A 19,302-nucleotide genomic window follows, 5' to 3' on the forward strand; every position below is an offset into this window, starting at 1 on the left:
ACTAGGTATATTACGCTTGTAAGTACCTGTTATGTATAACCAATGGGGCAAATACGTTTGCGATTATCTCTATTACAAATCCTAAAATAATTAGCGTTGAAGCGCACCGTAAACGTAAAATGTTTACGTCGTCTGTCAACGAACGCGGGGTTCAAAGAGTCCCTCCAAGTCCTCGTAATTCGATTCACTTGGAATGGTAACGTTGTTAGCGTAAAATGTTTACGCACGCAGTTCCGTTTATGTAAAACAAGTTAACACAAATGTTGATATTTATCCGTAATGATGTGTATTTACCTACCTATATATGGTTCTTCCTTACATACATTCACTCAAGAATTGTCCGAATACCAGATTTCTTTTAACAAAGGGTCGCTCATAAAAAGCGGCTAATTTTACGAGCTTCCGGCCTTGGATTTTCCGCTTAGACGCGTTCGTGAAGTTTTCTTTATTATCTGCTGTTGTATCGGCGAACTTATATCTCCTCGCGATTCGCCTGTCGCTCACATAAAAAATCGGAAATTCAATTTCCGCACGTCTGGTAAAGTAAATCTGCGCTATCAGTTCGACGGCTCATAAAGGGGATTGTTTACCTTCCGCCATCTTACACGACTTAAGCTCACAGGGTGTCTGCACTTCCGGAACTTTGCTGTTTGTACATTCCGGTCCATTGTTGTAACAATCTATAGTAGGTACTATGTACTATTATTAGTGCGGCTTTAGTTTATAGATAATATAAGTAGGTACCTAAATGTCCCATTTTACTGAATACCTCGTATACCTAACACATGTGTTCAATTAACCTACATAGTATTGGATTGAAAAAGCTTTATACAAAATATTTTTATCTACAATTGTAATTTAATCTGGGAGAATAGTACATACATCAATTTCATTTATTAATTGAATCCGTTTGCCGAAAAGCTTTCAAAATATCTATCCGTTTTATCTATATAATAAGTAGGTTTTGTGAAGGTCTTTTTGCCAAAATAAGGCACTATTTTAATCTCATGGCGGAACGTGACTCAAAATACGCTCGAATGTTGTCATTATCAAATTATATAATACCTCTATAGTAATGTACTTGATGAAACAAATAATGTGCCATTTCCTACAAGCATGTACGGAAACAACAAATACAAACATACGGGCACATCGCGCTCCCAATCCTTATGGTGTCAACAAATATTTATCCGACTACGAGCGAAACTTGCTCGACACTGAAACTAAAGCGAGATATTCGTGGGATGAAAATTTTAGAATTTTGGAAACAGCCTGTATCTACGCCGGCTTATTGGGACGCTACAGGAATTAGGTTATTTATATTCGCGGCCGGCCATATTGTGACAAAAGGAACAGTCCCATGTAACTCACCGTGACTTTTACTACTCTCTCGTAACAATAGTAGGAAGTGGTCACGTCGTGCCAACCCCAATTCAGGTTGCATGACATTACGGCCTGTTGTCCGAGGAGACAGTTTACGATGTAAATATTACAGGTGAAAAACTTTCAGGGGTACCCACTCAAAACAAGTTTTATCTTTTCACAAAGAAATAAGTACCAGGGTTAGCTAAAAAAGATGTTTGCTATACATCGCCTTTTGTCAACCGTTGATAGGGTATTTGAATCACCGGAAGTTGTGGAAGCATGTCAAGGAGTCACGTCGCTTTTGGTAAGCTTACGCGACCTCTGACATGTTCTCGTAGCGCATCTTTAGATAAGTGCCTACCTATGTATACAGGGTGTTAGTGACATCATCGTAACGAAAACTTTGAGGGATGATTAAGACCATGATTCTGAGTTGATATCAAGTGGAATTTTCCGTCGCAAAAGTATGGAACAGAAAATAATTTAAAAATACACAAAAAAAAAAATCATGAATTTTGCGACAGGAAATTCCACTTGATATCAACTCAGAATCATGGTCTGAACCATCCCGCTCAGTATTCGTTACGGTGTCACTAACACCCATACCTACTTGTATGGCTACCTGTATGTACTATTGTATAGGGTGTAAGTGACATTATCGTAACGAATACTGAGAGGGATGATTCAGCTGATTATTCTGAGTTAATATCAAGTGGAATTTTCCATCACTAAAGTATGGAATTGAAAATAATTTAAAAAACCTTAAGAAAAAAACAGGAATTTTGCTACGGAAAATTCCACTTGATTAATATCAAGTGGAATTTTCTGAATCATCCCTTTCGGTATTCGTTACGATGTCACTAACACTCTGTATATGTCTAAAATAACGCTGATGAAACTTGAAATTGTATAGTTAATCAAAGCTAGTGAACAATAGGAAATCCAACAGTATCTTAACGTTAACCGGTACCCACGAAAGTCATTATTACCTAATTATGTAAAATTAAGGGGCAAGTTGCACACATACATACAGTCTGTGTGCACTCCAATTAAGTATGTTTATATTTTCCTTTAAACAAGTTAATTTTATCGCTAAAGGCACTATGTACGTGTTGCAGGTAAGTATAAAGAAAATATGCGCAGATCAATTACAACAACCCCACCACCGTCCTTAAACCCAGTCGCCGCCTTGCTCGGGAGTGCAACTGCAACCGTATTCTACTCGGGTTTCATTGCTAATGTGTTATTCATATCGATTCTATTTGCACTAAAACTCCATCGGAAATAATCGTGGTTGTGCCGCTTTACATGTGGCACGTGAAATACCTAACTATTGTGTTACTCTATTATTTCTATAGTGTGTACGAAATTGTGTGAAACACAAAACATTAGTGGCATACAAAGGCTCCGCAGGTGGCTCGGCGATTAATCACAGCAAGCAAAGCAGTGGTAGGCGCCGCGGCGGGCTGTGGGCGGCTGCAGGGCGGCCGGCGCCCGGGCCCGCCGTGGCCGGCAGTGCCGCCGACGACTCCCGCCGCGCCGCACGCCCCGCCGTCACCCCGCGCCCTCCGCGCGCTCCAGCCGCGCACGGGACGACCACCCGCGACAAACTGAATTTCCTCCAACTAACTTCGCAGGTGAGTCAGCAACATCTAAAGCAGCTTATACTTCCTCCTGGAGAGAGCTCTATTTTATATATTTGTATATTCACCGGGAAAATTTAAGGAAAACTTTCGTATTCATTAGGAAACCAACCTGTTGCAGATCAGTATTTTCGTAAAATTATTTGGGAACCAACTTCTTCAAAGTGTAATTCAATATTTGAAAAGTAAGTTTGTTTGTGTACCAACGTATATTTGCAAATCCGGGGTTTATCTGTATTCACGGTGCCTAGCTACCTTTTTAAGATTACCTACTGTGAAGGATAGGTAGGTATATCTAACGTATACAAATATTATGTATAATACCATTGAACCACCTGGTAGATATTTATTTATTTACTGCTGATAGTGCTACAGCGTGTGTAGTGTTAGGCTGCGATTAAAGTTGGTTTGAGTAAAGTCCGTTTCATAAATGATGTCTATTTAATGCTTCATAGTTAATTTCATTATAATTAGGCACATTAAAGACTACGTGGCATAAAATATATTTGTGAATAATATAATTGCTGAATGTAAAAAGACACTGCCACATAACTAGACTGAATGAAGCTCGTAACAAAAATGTCATCAAAAACTTACATTTCTTAGTTCATGCAGAGTCGGGCCAGGAATCAAACTTACTTTCTCATGCTTGCTTGTCATCCGCATTTCGGGCATATCGGTGACGGCAACAAAGGGATGTTGGGGCTGGTAATCTGACGCTACAGTTTATCTATGATCATAAGGGGTTGCAAGCTGATCTTTGAGAGAACGATCGACTCTATCGATTCAGTTCTATCCACCTCAACAGGAATAAAAAATATAAGTTTATAAAAATATGAATCATTATTATGAAAAACATCTGGGGGGTTAAAATGGCCACATCGAAGCAATTCATTTAAGAAAGCAATGTTGCAATTTGACATTTGCGCATATAAAATTAAGTGCGCAATGCAAACAAATGTCAAATAGCAATATTGCTTTCTTAGATGAATTGCTCCTATGTGGCCATTTTAACCCCCCTGTTCTATAAATAAAACATTACCTACTGTTCGTTCTTTACAATCACTCTTATAAAATCACAATTAATATGGAGATGTTATTGTCCTGAGAGTAGGAGCCACGTTTATCTTCCTGTTCAGGTATTGTGCACTTGCTATTATCTCTTTGTGCCGTCGTTTGTTGGCACAAAAATACGAGTTGTAATTAAAGTGCTCCCTTCATAGCGCCGGTCTCGGATGTCGGGGGTATTCTGGGAAATAACTTGCGATCGTAACCATTAGCACAGATTGCACATTGCGCATTACAAGAGACGCTTCGTCGCCCAGATGCATGCCAGATAGAATACTATTGTTCAATGGCTCAATGCCCTTTACAAATTACATTGTTCATAATTGTAGGTACCTATATAATGTTTACACGTTAAGGTCCTTATGTTATACTGCAAGTAGGTGCGTTGGTGTCATGAAAACCTGTATTATAGCCTTATCCGATTAAAACTAAAAGCTTCTGTTCTAGAGTTACGGCTATATCTCACCACGGTTGTACCACCAGCGGAAAATTATTCGGGATTCGGTTGATGGCAACAAATTGTAGGTAATACATAGATTTTGTTGGTAGAGCAACTGTGGCTGTATCACCAAGGTGTCCTAGTGATATAGACCCCTTCCACCCCTATTTACCCAACTGTTTTGTAATCCGTTTTCACAACAATGTCACATCGAAAGCCCTGTTTTGATCCGCATACAATAGCCTTCATGGTCTCTGCCAAATATTATTCTAAAAGGGGCTAACTGCTGATTTATGACTTTGCTGGGTTGTGGCACTAAAAATGTGGTTATAATAACGGTGTATCGTTTCTATAATTGTAGTTACTCTCGTGTTTCATGCAACTTCTGGGAGTAAAGATAAAACACATTAAATAGAATTCGTTTTCAAAAGATATTTTATGTCATTTTCAACATAACGGACTAACTACCTGTATGAACAACGGCTCAGTACTGACTGTCACTATCCGTGTTATCACCTCCTAAGGTTATCCTGCTTTCGGGGTCCGTTTACGATTTGAAGATTTGACAGGTTTGCATCTACTCGCTGTTGACTGACTGGAGGCGCGCGTTTTCAAACATGACGGATACGCGTAGTAGGAAAATTACTAAGTATGTATGACTTATATCGGATGTGGCGCATAATCTACAAATAGTACGAACACTTCGATTCCGTCATTTCAGACTGTGACGGTTGTTGTTAACTTTCGTATGATTTTAAATATAGGTGTATAATATTGTGTTTCATATTACTTGCGATTCAGTTTATAACATATTATATTATACAGGGTGGTCCAGAGTCATTGGCTACCAGAAACACCCCCATGTACGTTCAGCGATTATTTACTATTTAGGAGATATGTGCCATTTTGTACCTTTTTCAAGATTTTCTACCTTACTTCAGTAAAGATTATTTTGTCGCAAAGGTCCCTGATATGGCTAATGTAACGACTACGTACTTACATCAGTAAGTACATTAGTAAATAGTAGTCGAGACGAACAGCGACTTAAGGTGTCTTGCGAAGATCGGATCATCTTATTTTTCGGACTATCAAGTGACTTCAGCCTGCAATATCTTGGCCAAACTAGGGACAATCTCAGGAAGTATTTTTTTGATAAACGTGACCCCATCAGGAATCGAACCTAGGATTGTGAGCGCGACGCTCAACAACTGGACCACGGAGGCCGTAATCTACTAATAATAACCACAACACTGGTCATCTAATTGTCTCAACGTTACTTGATTACTGCCTGCAGCCTACCAGGAATTACGGGAAGTGAATTGTCACATAATGGTGACAACACACGTCGTTCCCAATTTGCAGTGAGGTGATACCTAGTACGTCGTACATCCCATTAGGAGACCTGTATAGGGCTGTATAGGCATCGCTGGCGTCCGTGATTGTATTCGCTCGCCGATGCATGTCGTGCCGTTTTCCCCCCACTACCCCCTCCTCCCACATTCCGATGATAATTTATGTAATACCAGTTCCAGATTAATTGCATGAATTTGCCTATATTTCCCCATGTCACATTGTTACTGCACCGTATGCACATACGCGTAGGGAAATGAAAAGTCGAGTAATTTGTAACGTAAGTAAATAAAATGTTGATACTTGTTGCTATGTGATTGTTATTCTTTCCGATTTATATTGGTGCTTTTCATTATACACTTTGCCATAGATTATATCTACCAACAGCGTATGGTCTATGAGAGAGAGAGAGAGAGAGGGTGTATTTGTAGCCAACACTACAAAATATGTCTAAAATTCGCCTCTAAATTGAGTATAGAGGCCCAATTTTAAGCCACTTTCAAAGTCAATAGAAGTTTCTTATGCAAAGTGAATTCTTTGGGTCAAATACAGGCCAAGTTCGTATTTCATTAAGACGTGAAAAAATACCTGAAAAATAGGTCTATAGATCATCACATTATGGTGCTCTATTTGATTGAAAATGAGTCCATCCTTTCATTCCTATTTTATAACGAACTTCGAGAAAGGAGGTTTTTAATTCCACTGTAGTTCGTATTTCGTCCTTTGAATACCTATTTCAACCAAGGTTACCCAAAAAACTGGACTCTACGCCGTACTGAAAACGAACTTATCTAGTTAATCTTACTACCTTATTTGGTTAAGTGTATCTAAAGCAATGTTGACAAAACAAGCAGGATTCGCTGGTCTGCGTTGTTTCATGTCTCCGAGACCCGGCATTGCCTCTTCAGAGTTAATTAATTAACCCACTTAATATACGAATGAAAAACCTTTCAGCTTCTAAAGATTATTTTTATTTGGGTACTTACCTTTATGTTTGTTCTTCACGTTGGAAGAAAGGAAAGAACCTAATATTCCATTGTTTAATTGTTATTTCCTTTACATACAGTACTACAACAATATATTTCACATTTCCCTATTATTGATATGCTACTGGTACGTTTACAAAAACCACAGGGCACTTTTATGAATATGTGTTTCCTAGCCAGAAAAATATATGACGAATTGACGACGAAAATATACTTAACACATTCATGCTAACAACGTAGGTATACGTCGAAAATCAATCTAAGTGATGTAGCACATCGTTTTATCACGCCGAAATAAAAACATGAGTAAAGCGTAGAACGTACAAGAACGTTGGATATCCGTATAAAAATCATAAAACTACGTACTAGCGCCACACCATATCTAAATCTCGGACTTCTAGCGCCACTGGAAATGTGTTTTATTTCATAATGATTCCCAGTCACTCACACAGTTACAAGTACCCACACCACAAACGCACAACGTCATCACACGGTGACCTTTGTACGCGCCGCCATACTGTCAGTGAGGCTGTTGCGCTCGCAGCGGGAATACGACGCAAACCAATTACGCGCGAAATCACCGTCGTAAGTAAACATTAATTTTCTCGATGTTTTTGTGTATTGTAAGTTATATTTCGGTAATAATTTTGATCTACTATCATTTAATTTTCATTAATTTTATTGTTTTAGATGGAAAGTAAGAGGAAATCTAAAAAAAGACGACCCAAAGGAAAAGACAAAAATGAGACCTGCAATAGAAAAAATACGACGAAATCTATTGAAATGGACACGGTAAGTTATTTTTTATTTATAAGAACTAGGCAGGTAACTATCTAAATATACAATTTTGTGATAAACAATTTAGGTGTCAGTTATTGGGTTCTTGTGAGCTGATAAATCCTACTAATATTATAAATCTGAAAATTTGTTTGCTACGTTTTTACGCCTAAACCGCTGGTGCAAAATTTCATGGAATTCCATGAAATTTTGCACATAGATAGACCATATCCCGAAAAAAACATAGGATACTTTTTATCCCGGGAAACAATAAGGTTCTCGCGGGATTCCGATGTGAGCGAATGTAGTCGCGGGGCAGAAGCTATAGTTTTAAATAATTTTACTGTCTGCAGGAGGAGAAACGACCACAACGGACGAACAAGGCTTCAATGAAAATGTTTGAAGATAATGTCTCGTCACGGCAAAGTACACCAGACCCATGTAGCGACGATGGAGAGTATGGCTCCGATGAAGAATATGATCCAGCCTCTGACGATTCAGACAGCAGTGTTGTTAGTGATTTGGAATTTTGTTGCAGACGCACTAAACCATCGTTGGGGAGCAGGTCTGAGTCTGAAGTTGGTACAGATAATGACGATGATAACGAAACCGATTCGTTTTCGGAAGCTTCAAGTAATAGCAGTATTTTTGACTCTCATCGCCGCCACCGTTTAGCTCTTAAACGTTCCCATTCAACCACTTCAAACAATGGCACAAACAAACCTAAAACAAAACAGGCGAAAGTTGAACATGCTGATGACAGTGCAGACACAATTTCTTTGCATTCAGAAACTTTAAGGAACAACTTGGGTGATATAAATGTTTTAGAAATCTCATCTTTGCTTCCTGACCCGACAGAAATAGAAAATATGTCAATTTGTACGAGAAATCAGTCACCTCTGGCATCGCCGCCGCCACCGGATCCGGTTGAAGCTGAAAGAAATGACTCACCTGCGTCGCCGCCGCCACCGGATCCGGTTGAAGCTGACAGAAATGACTCACCTGCGTCGCCGCCGCCACCGGATCTCGTTGAAGCTGAAAGAAATGACTCACCTGCTTCGCCTCCGCCACCGGATTCGGTTGAAGCTGAAAGAAATGACTCACCTGCGTCGCTGCCGCCACCGGATCCGGTTGAAGCTGAAAGAAATGACTCACCTGGTTCGCCGCCGCCACCGGATCCTGTTGAAGCTGAAAGAAATGACTCACCTGGTTCGTCGCCGCCACCGGATCCGGTTGAAGCTGAAAGAAATGACTCACCTGGGTCGCCGCCGCCACCGGATCCGGTTGAAGCTGAAAGAAATGACTCACCTGCGTCGCCGCCGCCACCGGATCCGGTTGAAGCTGAAAGAAATAACTCACCTGCGTCGCCGCCACCACCGGATCCGGTTGAAGCTGAAAGGAATGACTCACCTGCGTCGCCGTCGCCACCGGATCTGGTTGAAGCTGAAAGAAATGACTCACCTGGGTCGCCGCTGCCACCGAATCCGGTTGAAGCTGAAAGAAATAACTCGCCCCGTGCGTCACTAATGCCATCAAGATCTGAAGATGCCCAAAGAAATAATCCGACCGGAATCCCGGAAGAGGGTAATGTTAGACAGTCTGGTAATGACATTGAAGCTCCAAATGACTGGGAAACTACAAAAGCGTTGTTTGAATTTGATGCCCTTTCTGCGGGTGCTCAATTTAATGTCGGCCCAGGTACGACGGTCATAGATGTTTTTCATAAAACGTATATAAACGTAAATTACTTAAAATGCAAATTATGCACAAAAAAGAAAATTAGAAAAGAAACTGGTCTAAGATGCAAAGGCTGTGACGATAAGCCAGCATTATGTGCTCTTTGTTTCGAAGAATGGCATAGCCAGGTATAATTTGTAGCTGTCTTGTCAGTTGTATCTTAGATACCAGGGTTTAATCAGTGGTCAATTGTTAAATTTAATTCTAAGTACAAAAAATATATGTGTGATTTCATGGGCCAAGATATAATCAAAGATGCTTTTAGATTTAAGTGCAATTGCTAATCAAGAAATATTATTGTTATATCAAGACTGATTAGTACGAATTTAAATATTAGCTTTTCAGGATATTGTTAATTAAAAACGTACAATTATAATATTATTAGATACCTATAAATAGGTTAATTATTCTAGTATGAAGCTATATCCTAAATTGTGAGACTGATTAAGAAAAAATAATAAAAACAAACATAACCTTTAGTGTTTTATTGACTGAATAATACCTAAAAACTACATAACAATGCTTTAGTACTGAAAAATAACGAAACGTATATTATGTACGTCCTTGTTCATTAAAAAAATAAACTTGATGCAATGTTTTGTAGCACTACATGAATAACCGTCAACGTACATAAGCGTCCCTTTGTATTAAAAACGTGTATTAGCAATTTCTTACAGCAGAACGTAAACATACGTTAACGTACACGTGCGTTTCGGTATTACTAGCTAATATGAAAACTATGCTCTGAAACACAGCGTACACCAACGTTACCGTGATAAAACGTTGTTACATAAGCACAAAATTTAAAAAACTTTTTGTGACACAACGGTTATAAACGTTAACGTTTATACACGTTCTAGTATTTCTGGCGAGTGTATTAACTAAACTAGAAAGCACAACGTATATTCACGGTACCGTGATAAGACGTGGCTACTTATTCAATAGATAAAATACATGTTTAGTGGCACAACGCCTATAAACGTTGACGTGTTATGACGTTAGGTCTTTAATAGACAAGCAAAATGTTTATGAACTATGCCGGAACGTATATATACGTTGACGTATAATTACGTTCTTTTTGTAATTCAGGGTGCAATCTTTATTTTGTGTGACGAAACGTATGTATACGTTGACGTTATACAACGTTAGTGTGAAGATGTATGTATGATAATTATTTTATATTTCTCGGGACGTGTATGAACGTCGTTTAATTTTGTATGGAAAGACCATGCGCAACGCCTCATCTGACGGACTTAGTGGGATGCTTGCATGAACGTGTTAATAATTCTAAGTAGGTAAGTACCAGGAATGAAATCAGAAATTCACTTTACGCAGAAAAAACGGAATCGTTTTTTTATAAACACATAAAAAACAATAAAGTCATGACATGAAAATACAATACATTACGCCAAAGCTTTTTCTTTAAAAGGGGCTGATATTATTATCCTTCTATTATTTTGAATGGACTCCTTGGTCAGTGAATTATCGGATAATTTCGTACCGAAAATAGAAAATCGGGATCGGGCATTGTATTTCGGGCTATTGTTTTTGAGTTTTCCTTTCATTCCATATACGGGCCAGAGTACGTCAAGTTTTGTGAAGCAGTTCACGTGCGGAGTGGTCGCCCGGCTGGTGAATGGCAGGAGAGGCCGGCATCATGAGAGCACATTGTACCGGCTTTTAGCGACCTCCCCCCGCGCCCAACCCCCCTCCATTTGCAAAATGACAGAGGAAAACTTTCGCGTTAATTGTTCAATTGTTCCCGACAATATCCGATATTTGACGGCTAACCGTAACCCGCTGGAACCATAGCCGATGTTTACTTAACGTAAAGTGAGAGTTCAATTAGGAACCGCCGGGTTGAGGAAAGTTATTTATTTACGGCAATGAAAGCTTATGAGATGGGGAAACCAATACTGCCAAGAGAAAGGTGACCGGCCCTTCCTGCTGGAAGGGAAGAGATTTATGATGTTAATGGAACTGAGTAAGAAATAAACGGGTGTTTGATTAATTATGAATGAAACCTGGAACCGCACTTATTTTCGGTCCATTGCTAAAGTGGGGGTGTCGTGCCGTCTTCCATCATTTCGGATAAAGACGTGACCGGCTTATGGTTATATGTTTGTGAGTGATTTACAAAACAGGAAGAGATTTTTTGCACGTAAGAGTTAACCGAATGAGTAATGAGGCGTGTTTATCTTGAATGCACGAGAAGATAAATTACTTGGTGGACGCGGAGCGCATCCTTGATCCCAAACAATTTTTCTCCGGCACAAATGTCGTGGTGTGTCTAAACACGGGACGAATTCGCATTCGCTTCGTGACGCGCGCTGTTTTCATTTTATACAACGAGCTTAAGTGCATTCGCTTTCTACCTCAATTTTTGTCTCGTATATGTAAAATTTGGGTTGAAATGTAGATTGTATCACAGCGTTACCAAGCGCACATTTAATAAAAGATAATGTACTTATCAATTTTTGGAGTGTTTTTCTGCGTGATTGTTGGTTTGATAGTATTCAATGAAATTTAGGAACTTAACGTTTTCAAAGTTTGCCGAATCCTATAAGTGTTTTAAAACAACGTGTCGGTGCCATTTCATTTACCGGTCGTTCAAAAACCCATCGACTTCCTCATTAGTAACAACTTTTGTCCTAGGATATTTGGAACTGCGCCAAAAACTTTCCCGTATAAAATGGTAAATGGACCTGACCTAAATATAATATGGGGATGTGAAAGCTTTTTTTGGAAACTTTGGAAGTTTCGTGATGTCAAATCGTTCAGGAAAATTTTCTACCATCAATTTTGAGCGACATCATTAGTGTCCTAACTTAAAAGGCTTACGATAAAGTTTTCGAGATATTTTTTAGATTTCGAAATAAAATTAAATGCCTAAACAAATTCCACGATTATATATAGTTAGTGATATCACAAATTCATAACAAAGCACATCCACATTTAACATCAAAGGCATACTTATTTTTTGGGAATGCAAAATTTATCGATACGTAAACATTCAATCATTTAACATAAATAAACATAGCTCCGCTGTGCTGAATTGTATTTTATAAATAAATAGACTTGTTGAAACATTCGTATCATTTGGCCATACACTTGTAGAACGTTACCTAAGTAAGTTCATGTTTCCTTTCCTGCAATGGAGAGGTTACATTTCCTTTTCAAAGTGCAGTTGAGGAAAATTTCAGTGGTTGCAACTGGTAAGTGCAGCGGTAAAAGGCATTTTTGCAAGAAAGTCCGTGACCGGGAATAGCGGAAGAAATAAATCTTTTTACAAAAACTATGCAGCGGCGTAGGTTTCCGCAGGGCAGATTCCGCAGCGCCGGAGCCTCGCGCGAGGCTTATCACCGGCGCCGGCGGCAGTTTGCATTCATTGACGGCCCGCCGACGGCCGACAGAGATGTTTTTGAGGTAGTTTCGCAGAGAGATTACAGGTTCGCACGCGAGCCAGCTCCGGTCGTACCTGTAACCCACTTTCAGGGTCATCCATCGCAAATGAGTCTCCTTAAATTATCAAATATTCGCAATCTTAATAAGTAGTAGGTCGTAGTCGTAGATACAACTTAAACATATTTAAGTACTTATATTTAAATATGTACAAACAATTAATATTTAAACCTACTCAGCCTTTTAGAAAAATTACACTCATGAAAGGTATTTTATAAAATAAAGAGGTTTCGGGCGCTTTCAATAAAACGCTACGTTTAAGGAATGCGGTTCTGGCATGGGATAATATATAGAGAGCGCTTCGTTCAGCGGGATGGCGGCTAAATTATACCCGCACATTATTCGATATTGCCTATGCCACAGTGAGTTATCTCAACATCTGCATGGTATCGTATATTCACTCGCAATTTGATCTAAATCTTCATGTAACAAGCTTATCGGACGCTTTGTGCGACAACATTGATATATACAAGATAGGTACCAGTGTTCTGCGGTTTCAGAACACACCAAACTACACAGTCGAATCGAAACTTCACTAATGGAATCACTTTGCATGCGCCAATAGTCAGTGGTTGGATAACACACAAACGTAACAGATAAAGGAGTGATTACCTATAGCCATCGCTGTTACTTGAAGAGAGAGTCATGATTCGGAAGTGTAATGTGAATTTTATTTTAATATACTTATAAAGAGAAAATTAAATCGAAATCGTCTGACTCGGACGAAGCATGAACCCGCAGCTTATGGTGTAGGCGGTTGGGGTTGTATAAAGTAACCTACCTACCACTACGTATAAGTTCCGCGTGACGCCTCGACTTTGCTCACCCCAGCACTACAGAGGTTTATGTGTAATATACACCCAATAACCCAATAACAATGACGTCAATCGTTACGTCGTTATTGGGCAATGACGTCATAAAATAAATCGTCTAAAACAGACGTATAAGGCCAATGATGATGATGATCTGTTATTGTGTAAAAATAAATAACAAAACGTATCTTTTAATTTAACTTCGATGCGAGGCCATGTGTATCTCCGCATTATTTGCATTGAAATATGGGACGGATGGAAAATACGGCGAATTGGCGGCTGGAAATGTCATATAAATTATTGAGGCGCTACTACCACGTACGCTTGCTTTTCCTGGAAAATTAAATGCATGTGTGTAAGGTCTTTTAACGGCACACAAAATATTTTCGGTGTGTCATGGATTTCCTGCGGTCGCATTTCCAGTTGTCAATTAACGGAATTTTGTTGGGAAATTCAATAGTTTCGCGTTGTTCCAGCCATGGTATAAGAAGACCAGGTATGCTCAATATTGCTCAATCCTATGACAAGCCGCCGTTGCTAGCCCTTTGATGACGTTAGTGTTACCACTGTGTTACCATTAAATTGGTATCTCCAACATTCCAAGGACGTAAATTTTATTATTGAAAATTAAGTGAATTACTGACTAATGTATTTAATTACTATTACTTGTCAAAAAATGTAAGTAAATCATTTACTAAAAGTTCAAAATTTCCTTGCAAATTAAATTAAAAATATTGGACGTTGATAATTTATTTTTTACGAAATGGCAATGCATGGTGTGATGACGTCAGCTGGGCTAATCTTGAAATGCTAGCTGTCAGTTTTGAGCATACTTGATCTTCTTATACCATGGTTCCAGCCATCGCGAAAAACAGCCTTGTTTGTGAATTCGTACGCTGACGTAAATTACATAGAGTGCGCTTCGTAGCTAACAAATTGCGCCATATAGCGTGAACATTCACTAGGAAACATTTTATCTGAGTAGTGCGCTGAATTCACGGCAGTTAGGTCAAAGATGTACAGATATGAGTACTGAGTTTCCACTGACAACGACGTTTGCGATTGCTCAAAGCTAGCGCGCTAACGTAAATAAGTATATGAGTAAGTATACCAAACATAAATATGTTGTTGAAAAATATAACATTGATTTGTAATCATGGTATTGGTTATGTTTAAAGCATGACTATTTAAAACGTTTGGTCTAAAATTGAGTAGGTACCTATATGTGTGTGTCGAAGACAGTGCGCGCGTAGCATTACGAGTAAATCATCACTGAATAAAGAGCTCTTGAGAATATAGTTACGAGTATTTTCGGAGGAAGTTAAACTGCTTACGTAGACAAATGCCCGGCTAAGAACGGACTGGTGAAGAATTCACCCGCGCTATTGGCCCAACGAAAGCCCATGATATATTTTTGTTAAAGCCACCTCGAGCCTGTCTCCCCTCATTTCTTTAATATTCGTTTTTTGTCAACACAGAGATGAAGATACCTAATACTTGTTAAATTTATATGATGTATTTTTGGATATTATATTCATCACTTAGGAGTCACGCTCTTGTCGGTGTAGCATGATTGCTACTTTTTAGGGAAAGAAATAAATTTATTATATGGATATTATATGGGGGATATTATATTACATAAGTAAATTAAATAATTACTTCAATTCCAATCTTTTTTTAGTTTTCGTACTGTATATTGATATACATTTATTGTAACTTTTGAGATTGGAGCGTGTGCTATTGGGATCGACAGATGACAGAGCCAAATGTATTTAGAAATCAACGTTGGCTGTACGTTGCCCTTTATTGACATTTGTGTCCACAAACCAGACCTCTGCCGTCTGTCGTGACGAATACAATGTCCCTGTGACAGTGATTACATTACCTATTTTATGTAGGTTGCTTTAGGCAGCTAACAATTGTAATAGTTTTAAGGGCCCGGTCAAACGGTAGTCAAATAAAAATCCTAACATTGCTTAAAAAGGAAAATAATTGTTACCAAAAACTCGCTACGGCTCAATTTTGCGGAGACTGCAGCTTTAAGGTCCTATCAAATTCCGCGGGTTGAATTATCAGGCACGAATCACGATGCATTGCGGAGGTATACTAAATGTATGGTGAAAATTATTACACCCCCCGATCCCGACTCTACCTATACGAGGTACGAGATAGGTACCTACTTTTTACGAAACGTCAAAACTAACTTCTCTTCGGAGATTATAAATATGGAAATACTGTACTGTGACGTCACCAATAAAAGCTGTCAAACGTCGTACTCATGGTTACTTAATTCATAAATAAAATTCGAAAATAAGTCGATAAGTAAAATGGAATTGATTTTTGATCGTCTTAGACTGGTTTCTATTTCTAGATTAGCATTTTATAATTTATCTTTGACCCAGTCAAATACCCTATAATCAGTCAAAAATTTAGTCCACTTGTACAACATACTTGTGGATGATAAGTAGTACTATGCACGACTGTATTAACTAAAGGTCTGTGTTGGCGAAAAAACTGTGTTGTAATCTGTCGGCGTCGTTTGTTGTTCTCGCTGCTAATCTCATTACAGCCACCTCAAGGTGAGCGCCGAGAAAACAATATTCTACGTCTTCTTCACACTGAGAAATTGTTAATATAATCCGCCTTTGTGATGTTTTCCTTTCATGTAATTTCACGCCGAAAATAACGAATTTTTAATTTCATCCCGGTAACTCAGAAGATACCTAATGCATTTAATTCAAAGTTTTATGATAAGAAATAATGGTGATGACGTAAATCAAGACTAAATGGAAATAAAATGGATTCGACGGGATAATATAAAATTATTTTCAGATTTTCATTATCCACGAGAATTACAGAAAAGTTTTCAGACAGCAAACAGGTTGTAGCCACAGCTATAACCACCCCATTAGTGATTACGGGCTTGACTTTATGTATATGTATTTAAATGTTCCATAGTTCCACTTTAATCAAGTCAGTCCCTATAAAACGAGTTAGTAAAAAAACTCCCTGATCCTTTCATTTTAATAAAATGCCTTATGCTACTTACAACTTACAAGAATACTTATTACCTACTTGAGCAGTTTCTACAAGACCCAAGAGGTCAACAGATAGAAAAGGTCTAAAATCAGTGTCTTATTTTTCTATTGCTAGTAATTCATAATATTTATTAGCCAACAAAAAATAAATGATTCTGTTGAAATTTAAAAACTTGCTACACGATTTATTATGCTTTACTGAAAGTGGAAGAGGGACAATAAAATTAAACGTTTGACTGACATTGTTTAGATTTTACCATTTCAATCAAGATAGGTAAAGTAATGGGTTGTCACTCGGACCGCAGAATAAATCTTTTCTCCGGCAAAAAGGAAAATTACAGCCAACTAAAAGTGGGAATTGCCGTAGCCATTAGACCGGCAATCGATAGCAGATGGCCATCGAAGGATGCCGCACCGCTAAACATTGGCTTGTTTGCCTAAATTATCATTAAACCGTGGAACTGTTTGTACAAGCTTTCTCGTGAAATCTAAGGAATACGCTGGAGAAGTTAATTAATTATTAATTTATTCAGATTCAGTTTAAATTAATAAATTACTTATAAAACTGTTCATTCATTCGTTTCTTCTTCATTTACACAAGTCAACATCAAAATTAGGTGAATTTTAATTACAAGAGCTATTATAGGCAATTAATCTTTATTCCCTGTGTTCACCTAACTTTAGCAATGTATCGAGTCGAGAGTGACACTTTAAGCCAAGCGTGAAAAGAGTGTTCTGTGTGAATGCACTTTCAGATTCACTACTTTTGGAAACTCTTCCTCTTGGTTGTCTTGGCTTGGAAAGGGCAGTCAGGATCTTTTTATATACAGAAAATAAAAACTAATCAAGTGGAAATTTACCAGTCTGATTGATCCACCTATCTACTCGCGTTAAAATCTGGTGATGTGGCTGCTAGAATGCGCATTATGATTTTCAGTGTCTAATAATAAACTATCACTTCTTGTTATCAGCATAAGTAAGGAAACCGATATTGTAAGCTGTAAGTATAAATCTGTTAGATCTGCTTTATAGTCTCCGAAAATGGAAACAAGACTAACGCAACAAGTGTAATGTTGAAGATGTTAAAACTTATCCAATTTAGAGTTGTACTGATGTCTGATGCGAGCAGTGGAGCGCAGGAAATGCACTTTACACGTAAGAGGCACTAAGTCAGTAGTGTATCTAGATGGGTGGAGGAGGCGTGAGTTAGTGTGCCCCACGACACCCACGAGATAAGCCGGGACGCGACCCGGCGGCAATTCCAACAATTTCCTCCACTATCTGTCTCGATGCACTAGTCTGCTCTGTTCTAGATTAAACCTGCTTTACCAGATTTATGCAATTGACATACTTACACGGATTAACAAGCCCAACTTGCGGCACACTACCGCTAAACACAGCCGGTGCTTATATCTCGTCGAACTGCAAACTGCCAAGTTTCCGTGTTGACTTCCATGTTGTGAGAGGAAATGAGAAGTTTACCACGACCTCCGAGACACCATATTTAAACTGATTTGTAAAAGTCTTCACAGCGAGAAAGGTAAATGAAATATTAGACATAGCTATAATCACATTATTATTTAACTGAAATGGTTTCATATCTGGTGGGATGTGAACTTCAGTTAGAATTTGGCTAAGCCTTTTGTGCCATTTTACAATAGAGAGCAGCGGCGCTGAAGCACCTTTCAACTATTCCCAATAAGTGGTCGATTAACCGCAGTGCATTGGAGTGCCGGTCATCCGGAGCACGGGAATTCCAATTTTAGCCATCATCGCCTCGCTTGCACCTGGCCTTTTGTACAGCCCGCGGAATTCTTTTGAACTGCTACTATGCCATCTTACTGTACTCACTAACTACTAACTAGTTATGAAGTTTCTTGAGTCAGATTTCCCAGTAATCCGAGCAGTCTGTCTGATTTATAATACACCGCTCGCGCTACGAAGCTCTCTCGGTTCTCTACTTGAGTGGAGCAAAGGCAGGTTTGTACCCCGCAAACTAAAAAGCGTACACAGACGGCGATCTCTCTTACTAAACGTGAACTTTCTATCCTCTTGTGACAGCGCTGCGCCGCTGCCTTTAATTTGTAAAATAAACAATGAAGATCACGTTTCCCAACACACGAACATAAGCAATAAGTAAATTCTCCAACAGATGTCCCTCGAGTAATAATAACTTTGATGTTTGTTTTTGGCAAAGGTGCAGGTCAGGGGCGTATAAGCGGCTTGTTCTTCAATTTGATATGTAAGTAATATTATTCCCATCAAATGAGGTGGACTAATCTTGAGGAAACCACAATACGCTCCTGAATTAAATACTGTACTTTACCAACAATATCATTTACAATACAACAACAAAAATTGCCTTTCTTTATCTGTCGGGAAAAGAATTTAACGTCAGCCTTATTTCAAGTAGGTAGTCTCGGTATAAATAAAGTAGGTAAGTACGTAGCTTTATTAAGATATAAGTATCTTATTTGTTGCACAATTATTTTTACATTTGTGTAAAACTGAAAACCGTCGTGTTTAGATTTGTAACAGTGCTTCTATGAGTGTAGGTAAGTACACCACATTATTAAATATCATCAATATATTGGTATAGTACTGGTAGATATTAATAGTATAGGC

At 38.6% G+C, this 19,302-nt stretch overlaps 1 protein-coding gene across 5 annotated transcripts; it reads left to right on the top strand.

Moving 5' to 3' along the window:
- The first annotated feature begins 7,063 nt into the window (after positions 1 to 7,063).
- On the top strand, positions 7,064 to 9,882 carry LOC126367936 (uncharacterized). Of its 5 annotated transcripts, none has more exons than XM_050011743.1 (4): positions 7,064 to 7,436; positions 7,542 to 7,643; positions 7,982 to 8,885; positions 8,937 to 9,882. In XM_050011743.1, exons 1-4 carry the CDS (start codon positions 7,281 to 7,283, stop codon positions 9,497 to 9,499), a joined length of 1,725 nt encoding a protein of 574 aa, XP_049867700.1. In that variant the 5' UTR covers positions 7,064 to 7,280; the 3' UTR covers positions 9,500 to 9,882. The 5 variants fall into 5 exon arrangements, with proteins under 5 accessions (XP_049867700.1, XP_049867702.1, XP_049867699.1 ...); XM_050011745.1 differs by having other exon boundaries at positions 9,039 to 9,882; XM_050011742.1 differs by having other exon boundaries at positions 7,982 to 8,834; positions 8,886 to 9,882.
- Positions 9,883 to 19,302: the final 9,420 nt, after the last annotated feature.

This window comes from Pectinophora gossypiella, chromosome 6 (genome assembly GCF_024362695.1).
Source record: "Pectinophora gossypiella chromosome 6, ilPecGoss1.1, whole genome shotgun sequence".
NCBI lineage: Eukaryota > Metazoa > Arthropoda > Insecta > Lepidoptera > Gelechiidae > Pectinophora > Pectinophora gossypiella.

Coding starts and splice junctions, on each gene's coding strand:
- LOC126367936 (XM_050011741.1), top strand. CDS start 7,281: ATGATTCCCAGTCACTCACACAGTTACAAGTACCCACACCACAAACGC. Junction 7,437..7,541: donor TTACGCGCGAAATCACCGTC/GTAAGTAAACAT, acceptor TTATTGTTTTAG/ATGGAAAGTAAGAGGAAATC. Junction 7,644..7,981: donor AATCTATTGAAATGGACACG/GTAAGTTATTTT, acceptor TACTGTCTGCAG/GAGGAGAAACGACCACAACG.